The 12,064-nt window shown below is 36.2% G+C and overlaps 1 protein-coding gene across 2 annotated transcripts in view; it reads right to left on the bottom strand.

The window, feature by feature from the left end:
• Nucleotides 1-6,723: 6,723 nt before the first annotated feature.
• The window catches only part of ARID4A (AT-rich interaction domain 4A), a 67,731-nt gene continuing 62,390 nt past the window's right edge, over nt 6,724-12,064 (bottom strand). For both annotated transcript variants that reach the window (XM_025869958.2, XM_025869960.2), the window contains exon 24: nt 6,724-11,018. In XM_025869958.2, coding sequence (XP_025725743.1) covers nt 10,915-11,018 — 104 coding nt within the window. In that variant the 3' untranslated portion in view covers nt 6,724-10,914. The remainder of the gene's footprint in view (nt 11,019-12,064) is intronic.

The raw sequence follows: 12,064 nt of genomic DNA, 5'->3' as shown, positions 1-12,064 counted from the left end.
GAGTCTGCTTTACCCTCACCCTTTGCCCCTCCACCTGCTTGTGCTTGCTGTCTCTCAAATAAATAAAATCTTAAAAAAAAAAAAATCTTTGCCTAACCAAATTAGGCATAAGGTGACAAACATCTCCTATTTTCTTTTAAAAGCTTATGGTTTTAAGTTTTGTGATCATTTTTAATTTTTGTATATGGTGTAAGGTATGGTTCCAAGTTCTTTTTTGTTGTTTTACATTATGGTTGTCCAGTTGTTGCAGCATCATTTCTTTAGAAGGCTATTCTTTTTTCATTATATTGTCTTTGTGCTTTTATCAAAAACCAATTATCCACATATGTGTGGGCTTATTTCTGGACTCTTCCGTTTTATTGCTCTATTTGTACAAAATGTTCTTATTGCTGTTAGCTTCATAATAATTCTTGAAACCAGGTAGAGTTAGGCCTCCAATTTTGTTCTTATTCAGAGTTGTTTTGGCTATTCTGGGTCCTTTGCCTATGAATTTTATAATTAGTTTCTCAATTTCTACAAAAAAAAAAACTTGCTGGGATTTTATGATTGCATGAAATTTGAGAAGCAAAGAAAATCTTCACAATATTAAGTTTTATGATGCATGAACAAGGTGTATCTCCTTATTGGCTTAGACTGTCTTTATTGGGTCTTAGCAATATTTTGTAGTTTTCAGTGTTACAGGTCTTTCCCATCCTTTGTCAGATTTATCCCAACATATCTCATATATTTTTTAAAAGATTTTATTTACTTATTTGACAGAGACACAGCGAGAGAGGGAACACAAGCAGAGGGGAGTGGGAGAGGGAGAAGCAGGCTTCCTGCAGAGCAGGGAGCCCGATGTGGGGCTCGATCCCAGGATCCTGGGATCATGACCTGAGCCGAAGGCAGATGCTTAACAACTGAGCCACCCAGGCGCCCCATATTTTATATTTTTGATGCAATTGTAAATGGCATTTTTAAAATTTCAATTTCTCATTATGTATGCTAGTACATAGAAATAGAATTGATTTTTGTATAATGATCTTGAATCCTGAATTCTTTTTTTGATTTTATTTTTAAGTAATGTCTATACCCAACATGGGACTTGAACTTACAACCCTGAGATCTAGAGTTGCCTGCTCTACAGACTGAGTCAGGCAGGTGTCCTTGAATCCTGCATTCTTGCTAAACTCACCAGTTTAGATGTCCATGATCTTTTGCTTTTTTTTTTTCCTTTTGCCTGAATGCTCTGGCTAGAACCTTCAGTACAATGTTGAATAGAAGCAGTAAGAGTGGATATCCCTGTCTTATTCTTAATCTTAGGGAATTCAGTCTTTCCTCTTTAAGTATGATGTTAACTGTAGGTTTTTCCTGCATCAGATTGAGGAAATTTCCTTCTGTTTGCTGAGAGTGTTTTTCAGGAATGCATGTTGAATTTTGTCAGATGCTTTTTCTTTTTCAACTTGTTAATATGATGAATTACATTGATCTTTGAATATTAAACCAACCCTGCTTTCCTGGGATAAACTCCACTGACCCATGTTGTGTTTTCCCTTTAATATGTTGTTGGATTTCAGTTGCTGAAATTTTGAGAATTTTTGCATATGTGTTCATGAATGATACTGGTTTGGTGTCAGAGTCCTACTGATTTCATTGCATGGGTTGGAAGATTACCTCCTCTTCAATTTTTAGAGGAGTTTAAGTAGAATTAGTATTATTTCTTCCTTAAACATTTAGTAGTATTATGTCTTCCCTTAAACCTAAAAGTGAAGGTAGCTGGACTTGGGAGTTTTCTTTGGGGGAAGGTTTATAACTTCAATTCCATTTCTTTAGTAGATACAGGGTTATTCGAGTTATATATTTTTTCTTTAGTGAGCTTTGTTACTGTGTCTTTTAGTGCATTTTCCCATTTCATCTAAGTTGTTAAATTCACTGGCATAAAGATGTTCGTGATATTCCCTTTTTTTCCCTTTAATAGGTATAGATACAATCTGTAGTGTTGTCACCTCTCATTCCTGATATTGGTAATTTGTGTCTTTTCTATATCTTAATCAGTCTGGCTAGAGGCTTGTCAATTTTATTGATCTTCTCAAAGAACTAGATAGTTCTTTATTTTGGAAGACTGTCAAACTGAATCTATTGTGCTAAAATCCTGCTCCACTAGAGCAGTACATATACAGAAAGCACTCTATTGATAATTGTTGAATGAACCAATGCATGAAAAAAAAAGAACCATTGATTTCTGCATGTAGTCATTTTAATATTACCACTCTTTTAGATAACAGCCATTTCCTTATCTCTTATGTCAGTACTTTAGTACTGATTATATATAATTGAGGAGAATCTCTAGCGGCCAGATTAAATGCTTGAGGATATGACCCAAGTGAAGACTGGTAAAGGGAGGTGAGGCAGGCAGCTAGCATTGAGGAGGGAGGGAATCTTGAGCCAAGAAGGAAAATAGATAGAGGCCGAAGACATAGTGAGTCAAAGGAAGTGTAATAAAACTGTAAGTCAGGAATCTTGGGATACTAAAGTAGAGACTTGGGATGAAAGAGTATAAATTCTGACAATAAGAAATGAAGGTCAGCACCAAAAACTAATGATGTAATATATGGTGATTAACATAACAATAAAAAATTAAAAAAAAAAAGAAATGAAGGTCAGATAAAGTGTAATCCAAGAGTGATTATCCAAAGTCATTACAGTAAAAATTTCAACTTAATAGCTCAGTGTTTCAAAAGGGTATTTGAGAAATACTCAGATGTTAGAGGAAAAAGGGTACATAAATCGGCTTATGTAAATCATGAAAAACAGTGTTTCTATTTATACTCCCCTCTTAAAAATAATACATTGGACTTATTATATCTACATTAGCAGGAAGATCTTAAAGATTTCTGGTGAAAGGAACCACAAAAAGGTCATGACATACCTTGGTGGGAAAAAGCAGCAATCTCTCATTGCTTTTACCAGGCTGAAGAAACAACACTGACCTCACTAAACTTGAGTTCTAGTCTCTGTACTAGCTGACCACAGTGACCTTGGGTTTGCATGTTCCCTATGCTTTTCTTGTTTTAGACATTTGGGTTTTTTTTAATGTTCAAACTGTACACATTTAAAATGTACACTTTTATATTTATATTTAATACAAAACCATCACCACAGCCAAATTAATGAACACCTGTATCACCACCAAAAGTTTACTTGGGCTCCTTTGTAATCTTTCACTCCCACCCTATCCCCTACATACCCTCACCAAGTTTCCAGGAAACCACTGATATGCTGTCACTATACATTTTAACATTATTTTCTAGAATTTTATATAAATGGAATCAGAACGTGTGGGTACTTTGTCTTCTTTCACTCAGCACAATTTTGAAATTCATCTGTTTTGTTGCCCGTATCATCAGTTTGTCCTTTTTATTGCTGGGCTGTATTCCATTCTGTGGATATGGAACAATTTATCCATTTACTAGTTGATGGACACTTGGGCTGTTTCAAGTTTTTGCTGCTACTATGTGTGGAACATGCTTTCATTTCTTTTGGCTAAGAATCAGTGGGTGGAATGACTGGGTCATATAAGTTTAACTTTTTAAGAAATTGCCAAAATTTTTCCAAAGTAGTTGTACCATTTTGTATTCTCATCAGTACACTGTGAGAGTTCTAGTTCCTCCACATTCTCTCCAACACTTTCATGGAGGACAATTTGGCATTCTCACCTATTGAGATTAAAATGCCCATGTACTTTGACCCAGTAATTCCATTTCTAGGAATTTATCCTACAGGTATCCTCACACATGTGTGAAAGGACATATGTATAAGGCTATTAGTTGCAGCATTGTTCATAACAAAAATTAGAACTAACCAAAATGTCAATCATTATGGGTCTAGATAAACAAATTGTGGGACATTGGCATAGTAGAATACTCTGTAGCTGCAAAAATAATCAGGAAGCATAGATGTTTTTGGAAGGATAATCCTAACCCTAACATTGGTTTTCTCTGGGAACGGGAAAGTAAGACAGAGATGGGAGATTGTCATGTAGTCCTGTGTCCTTTCTGTTTTGAACCATATGGATGTATTACCCACTCAAAGGATAGATTTAAAACTTTTTAAAAAATGTCTCAAATCAAAACAATCATTAAAAGCAGAATTTTAGAATCTAAACCTTTCACTTTACAGGTAAAACAACTAACACTTAGAAAAGTCAAGTGATTTGCCACATTCAAATGGTTAGCTGTTATAAAATGAGTGCTTGTAAGTTTTAAAAGGAGAATCCCAGACCCTAAGCTCTTCTTGTAGTTATTTAAAATGATGTCTCTGTTAAAAATGCAACCATTATTCTCAGGGAGCAGAAGCTTCTTAAGACAGGGTGCCTGGGTGGCTCAGTTGGTTAAGCGACTGCCTTCGGCTCAGGTCATGATCTTGGAGTCCCGGGATCGAGTCCCGCATCGGCCTCCCTTGCTCAGCAGGGAGTCTGCTTCTCCCTCTGACCCTCTTCCCTCTCGCGCTCTCTATCTCTCATTCTCTCTTTCTCAAATAAATAAATAAAATCTTTAAAAAAAAAAAAGCTTCTTAAGACAGCACTAATATAATGTAACAAATACTGGACTTGGAAGCCATAAGAAATGGGTTGGCGTCCTAATTCTAATTCTGCTACTTATTCCCTTGTTCATTTGGAACTGGTTTCCTTGTATGTCAAAACAAAATAGCAATGCTTTTCTCATAGGGTTGAGATCATACGCATGGACCTTGACTCACTGGTAACGGTACTCAGTTCCATCAGTTATCTTCACCTTCCTGTGCAATAGTTCATTAGCTGTTTTTTCCTAATTATAAAATATGTCAAATGGGACGCCTGGGTGGCTCAGTCATTAAGCGTCTGCCTTCGGCTCTGGTCATGATCTCAGGGTCCTGGGATTGAGCCCCGCATCGAGCCCTGCATCGGGCTCCCTGCTCCGCGGGAAGCCTGCTTCTCCCTCTCTCACTCCCCCTGCTTGTGTTCCCTTTCTCGCTGTGTCTTTCTCTGTCAAATAAATAAAATCTTAAAAAAAAATATGTCAAATATAGTAAAGGATTCAAAATAATATGATAAACACTCAGGTCATCAAATCTTAGCATATTGTCATATTTTTTTGGAGGAGGAAATAAATGCCCCCGTATACCTTCCTCTATTCCTTTCCCTATTCTCCAGAGAAAACCATTCCTGAATTTGAGTATTCATCATTCACACTCAGGGTTTTACACTTATGGCTACATACACGAAACTAATGTTTTGTATCCTTAAATTTTGTAGAGATATATGTAGTTTGGCAACTTGCTTTTTTCACTCATTTGTTTTTGGTATTTATTCATGTTGATATATTTAGCTCTAGTCCATCTATTTTAACTGCTCTGTAGTACTACAGTTAATTAGTTAGCCATAATTTATTTATCCATTGTTCTGCTCATTGGCATTTAAGATGTTTAGTCAACACAAACCATGCTGCAAAGAATAGTCTTAATACAGATCTCCTCGAGCATATGCAGATTTTCTCTAGGATATATGGAACTGTTGGGTCAAAGGGAGTGTTCCCCTTCGTCTTTATTAGATAATGTCAAATCCAGACATTAATTTACACTTGCACGCAGTACATGGGAGTCCCCATTTCTTTACATATTTTCTGATGCATTAAGGAAATGCAAATTAAAAGCACAATGAAATACCACTATACACCTATTAGAATGGTTAAAAAAAAAAAAAAAAAAAACCCCGACTGAATATATCTAATGCTGACAAGGATATAGTGCAACTTAATTCTTGTGTATCACTGCTGGGAATGCAAAATCATATGGCATATAATCCAGCAATCTTACTCCTGTGTGTTAACCCAGGGGAAATGAAAACGTATGTCTACACAAAAGCCTTTATGTGTATATTTATAGTGGCTTTATTCATAATTATTAAATGCCTAGAAAGTTTTTAATTTCAAGGGAGTTAGATTTGGTTTAGGTTGTTTTTCTTTTTAAAGATTTTATTTATTTATTTGACAGAGAGTGCACAAGCAGAGGGAGAGGGAGAAGCAGGCTCCCCACCGAGCAGGGAGCCCAATGTGGGGCTCAATCCCAGGACCCCAGGATCATGACCTGCGCCAAAGGCAGATGCTTAACCAACTGAGCCACCCAGGTGCCCCAAGTTTAGGTTTTTGAGAACAGGTTTGGATAGGGATCCAAGAGAATTTCAGAGAGCAGTTACCACTTGATGGGGGGAAAGTGCCCCATCAAAGGAAAGCCACCAGTGAAGTCTGAGTGCATTCACAACTATTTTGTCAAAGCTTGGTTATTACAGGGCCAGTCTGGGAGATAATGACTACATCAAGGAAATGGTTAATTCTAAAAATCACTTACGGACTGCCAAGGCGCATTCATCCTTGGAAACCAGGAGAAACTTCCGCAGTTTCTTATCCTCCATAAAAAGGTTTGGGGACCGAGAAAAGCTTCTCTGGAGGATAATATTATCTCTTGGAATATAGTGGAAAAGAAATTAGTTGTAGGATTTGCAGGTAAAGTACAGGATGCCTAAATTTCAATTTCAGGTAAATAACATAACTTTTATATAGGACATACTTATACTAAAAAATTGTCTGAAATTCAAATTTAGCTGGGTGTTCTGCATTTTTTTTTTTTTTTGCCAAATCTGGCAACTTAAAGTGGTGAGAATCTTGAATCAGACTGTCTTGTTTAATATAACTTAGCCTTGAGAAGAAATCCAATTGTGCAGAATAATCCTTTATTATATTTACATGGAAGTTTTAAGTTTTTCACAATAGAGCTTTTCAAAATGAATTTTAGTGATACAGATTACAAAATGAAGATAGCTTCATAATTATGTTAACTGTAAATTCTAAAATTATAAACACTGCCCTTCTAATTGTTTAAAAAGATATAATGGGTCTAGTATGAATATATGAAAAGTTTTTTTTGTGCTTAACAAGAAAAACATCATTTGGTTTTGTAATAAAATGTAAATAACTTAATTCTGTGTGAAAACACTAATTAATATTAGAAATTCTCTATTAGCGCAGACTCCATCTTAAGAGTCCTTCAACCTTCACTAATGATGAATGCCATCATATACTGTAGTCTTCCTGTAATAGGATAAAAAATCTGGGTGTAATCATGTGGAGTAATGGAAGAAGGAAGAAGAAACGAGGAGGGGAAAAAAACTCATCAGTTTAAGAATACTCTGAGTTGGGGATTAGACAGTTTAACAGATCTACTTTACACTTTTTAAATGATATTTTATCATTATCACCTTGTGAAAAGAACCACAAAGACAACTTATAAATGTCTGGCTTGTACATAAGAATCACTGGTAAAAAACAAACTATAGCAATTCACAAGTAATTTTTCTCAACTTAGTTTTTCAAGCATAGTTTTTGACCATCTTACTGTGTATTACTAGATGATGGATCAGGCACTTTGTGGGATGCAAGTATGACTAAGTACTTAAGAACTAACATCTAGTAGGGTAGAAAGACACATACATAAGTAAACGTAATACAAGGTAAGTTGTCAAGTAAAAGAATAGATTGAAAATGCCGTGAGAGCATAAAAGGAGGCGGCAAAAGCTTCATGGAAAGTGGCTGCGGAGATGGCTGTGGACAAAGTAGGGACAGAGTGATGCGAAAGCAGGAGTAAGAGGCAGAGGTGGACAGGTGCCGTGTTTGGATTTAAGGCAGCAAAACTGCTTTGAATACATGATTTGGTAAGAACTATTTACCAAATGAACGGCTCTGCGTGACCTGGCTCCTACCTCTCCTACCACAAGTCTATTCCTACCCTGGCTCAGTAGCTCCAAGCCACATGTGCCTGAAGTGCTTTATTCTCCTCTCCCATCTTTCCTCCCATTTGCTTTTAGCTTATTCATTATCCTCACTGGGGCTCAGTTTTATTGTTGCCTTCTCTGCAAAGCCTTCCCAGCTCATAGCTGGGCTCCTATATTGTATCTCATGGCACCTGTGTATAATCTACCTCCTCAGATTATGCACTGCTTGAAGACAGGGACCTTTTTCTGTCTTGTTCACGGTTCTAACTTCTGGGCCTAGCACAAAACCTGGCACTTAACAGATAACTGATAAATTGTTGATGAATGAATTCTGATAATTTCTTTTAATGTGTGGTTGAATATAGCTTCAAATGCTTTCACAGTGTTGACAGTTATGTCAAATTACAGGGCTTATAAGAAAAGTGTATTTTAGGGGCGCCTGGGTGGCCCAGCCATTAAGCGTCTGCCTTCGGCTCAGGTCATGATCCCAGGGTCCTGGGATCGAGCCCCGCATCAGGCTCCCTGCTCTGCAGGAAGCCTACTTCTCCCTCTCCCACTCCCCCTGCTTGTGTTCCCTCTCTCGTTATATCCCTCTGTCAAATAAATAAATAAAATCATTTTTTTAAAAAAGTGTATTTTAGGACTTATAAGAGTGATATATAAACAAATTAATAGTTTAACCCATATGGATTTCCGTAATTTAAAGCAATTTCATAGAAGACATAGTATGTATATGCTAAGTACAAACATGTTTCTTAGTGAAGGACAGGAAAACTAGAAACACAGTAAAAGCACACAAGTGAAACAAATCTCCATAATCTTCAAGAACTTAACTTTATAGATAGCACCTTCTACTTTAGATATTCAAGAGTGTCTTTATACTTTTACTTTTTTAGTCACATGCAAGCAGTATCCAAAATTTAGCTAAAGTCAAAATATGCCTAATATTTAGATTTAATACTTAGTCTTCACTTACTTTCATAATCCTCTCCAGCTCCAAAATAAAAGGATTTTAATAGTGTCCATATACCCATTGCATGTATATAATTTTGTTCTCTGGAGCAAGGTCCCAATACTTCATTACCAGATTTATACTGATTAGAAGGAATGATATTCAAGCTGATAACTAGTTCTCTCATTTATTGAATTGCTACTGAAGGAAGTCATTAAAATATTTAACATATGAATCTAAGGTTGCCTCCTAGTTTCAACTGGTTGTGAATGACAGTTTTCACTTTTATAATTAAGTACTAGAAATATTTTATTACAAAGACTGACAAATATATCGAATATGCTCTGTTTTGCAAAGTCTGATTTTCCAACTGTTAAGGGTACTGGCACTTGGGAAAAAAACAATCACTTAAATGAAAACTAAAAATATAAAGCCTATGTTTAAAACATGGCCTTTATTAATACTGCCCACTGAGCTCCATTTTTATTTTACATTGAAATACTTCTGCTTTGCAAAGAAAAGACAGAAAAGTGCATTTTACAAGAGTACTTTTTTCTTTTTAATTCTCTGCGAAAATGGAAGGAATCTGAATCACAAGTTCACAATGTGGTAAAATGAAATTAAGAAACAATGATTTCGGTAATGCTATGCCATCACTAGTGTTTGGCTCTGACTTTGTTCTTGTCAATCAGGTCCTGATATACAGTCTAGAGCATCTAGGTTATTTATTACTCTACAGCATATTAAACACAGAAAAGGAGGTTTAAAAAAAACCCCTTTCAATGTACAAACATGAATTTAAAAACTGATTTTAAAAAATCACCTTTTTACATAATGTATATGGCAAAAATGCTTTAAATACATGATTTTGGAATTATTTACAAAATGTATCAGTCTGTGGAACAATTCACAGACAAAGCATACATAGTTGCTTTACTTAGTTGTTGCATCTCAACTTTGGGAGATAGAAATTTATTCGGCAGTATAGCAAACATAAAAACTATGACAAAGTATTTTAAGGGCAACCAAAAATTTGATCCTCAAAACAGTTTAAATACTAGGACTGCCAAAGTTTCTAAACGAGGACGTACTTTAATGATCCAGATGCCCATTTATAGTTCTATACTGTTTGAAGGACTGAGACAGACTCCCTTCAATACAGGCAAAGCTACTGAATGCAACCTCCTGTAAAAGGGACAGCTGAGAGCTATTGTCATCCAAAGAGTGAATTAACCTAGAATTTTCTTTTTTTCAATTTTATTAATATTTTAAAAAATACATAAAAATACAACATCCAATGTCTGAATAAATATATTTAACAAGTTGCAAGATAATACCTTATTTTACACAAAATTTTCAGCTTTAGAAATCTTGTTAAATAACTTCATTGTTGTTATATATTTCATTTTTGTCTTTTTGTAACAAAATAAAAACTCTGAAATTACATAGAAAAAAGACAAAATATTTTTGTCAAGGGATAAGATAGTCCACTGAAAACTTATTCACAATTCCACTGTAAACATTAATAAACATTAAAATATTTGCATAATTGTGTGCTCAAAAATCCTATAAAAAGTGGAAGACTTATTACAACTGTAGTTTTCAGTCAACTACACTTCCTTTCACAATTTATTTTGTCCCATTTACACCTTTAAACCTGGGCACACTGCTGAACATATACTTTGGCAGTTCTAAATAGCAAGTGCTTCCACAAAAATAAAAAAACAACAACAATAAAAAAAAACAACAACATAAACCCCCTACTCACCAAGTGTTCAAATACATCTTAGTGAAAGTGCAGCAGTCACTATTCAGCTGGATAATATTTTGATGTTTATCATGTGCACTTGCTTGTCTATGATTTCTATAACATTTGAAAGCTTTATTATACAAATTGAATTTGCTAAGTGCCCTTTTTCTATCTTCACAAAAAATGAAAAATTAAAGAGGAAAAATTATGACAAATATGGCAGGCTGCCTAACCTTCAATTATTAATCAGCTTATTTTTTGCAACAGAAAAAAAGAAAAGAGAAGGAATAGATACAATCCAGCCTGGAAAGGTATACAGGATATACTTAGCAATGTCAAACCAGTTGAGTGCTTTCTGTGGTTGTATTTCAGGATTTTGGGATTTATGTCCATGGCAGCAAACTGCTGGGAAGGCAGAGAAAACGTTTATCACCTGCATTCTACAGCAAGTACATTTTGTGGGGGAGATGAGGATGAGGGACTCATTCCAGTGTCTGACGAAGCAGATGACATGGAGGCTCCTGCATGAGACACTGTGGAATCAAAGTAACTACATTAGACCCAAAAACTATCACACAAAGATACCTAGCCTCTGGCAAACCAGAAATTAGTCCCCTAACTCTCTGCCATAGGCAGAAAACTCCTCTCAATATAGGCAAGCCTATCATGTAATTTTTTTTTTTTTTTTTTTTTTAAAGAGACAGACCTGGAGCCCTCCCCTCCTTGTCCATCCTCTTCCTGGAATAGTTGGCTCTCTAGGCCTGCTATGCAGTGGTCACCCTATCGCTTTCATTCATCACCTTGACGTTTTCTTTACTGTTTTCCTAAGTGGGATTCCTTGTTTGCTGGATCCTATGTTGTCTTCTTAGCTTTTTAGTTTCTAGTTTGGCTGCTAGTTTCTAGTGCACGGAGAAATCTGACATGAGAAACTGGATGCTCTTCCGAGACCCATTTTTTACGTATACCTTTATATGGTAAACCAAAGGGTTCTGAAATTTCACAATGGGCTTTGGTGTAATTTTTCTCTCCCATTCTTTATAGATGTTACAGTGAGTTCTTTCAACCTTCTAATTCATATCCTTTGTTTCTGGAAATTTTTTTTTTTTTTAAAGATTTTATTTATTTGACAGAGAGAGACATAGCAAGAACAGGAACACAAGCAGGGGGAGTGGGAGAGGGAGAAGCAGGTTTCCTGCAGAGCAGGGAGCCCGATGCGGGGCTCGGTCCCAGGACCCTGGGATCATGACCCGAGCCAAAGGCAGATGCTCAACGACTTGAGCCACCCAGGCGCCCCTCTCCTACCGTCTTTTTGACCACCTACTAGGATTTTTTTTTTTTTAAGATTTTATTTATTTATTTGAGAGGGAAACAGCATGAGACAGGGGAGGGTCAGAGGGAGAAGCAGACTCCCTGCTGAGCAGGAAGCCCGACATGGGACTCGATCCCGGGACTCCAGGATTATGACCTGAGCCGAAGGCAGTCGCTTAGCCAACTGAGCCATCCAGGAGTCCACCACATACTAGGATTTCTTTAGCTTTGCTATCTATCTCTTCTATTGCATTTTTTAAATTCCTGCTAT

Source organism: Callorhinus ursinus, unplaced genomic scaffold, assembly GCF_003265705.2.
Source record: "Callorhinus ursinus isolate GAN/ISIS: 27379988/994484 unplaced genomic scaffold, GSC_fseal_2.0 scaffold8, whole genome shotgun sequence".
In the NCBI taxonomy this organism is placed as follows: Eukaryota; Metazoa; Chordata; class Mammalia; order Carnivora; family Otariidae; genus Callorhinus; species Callorhinus ursinus.
This window is presented reverse-complemented; position numbering and strand designations above follow the sequence as displayed.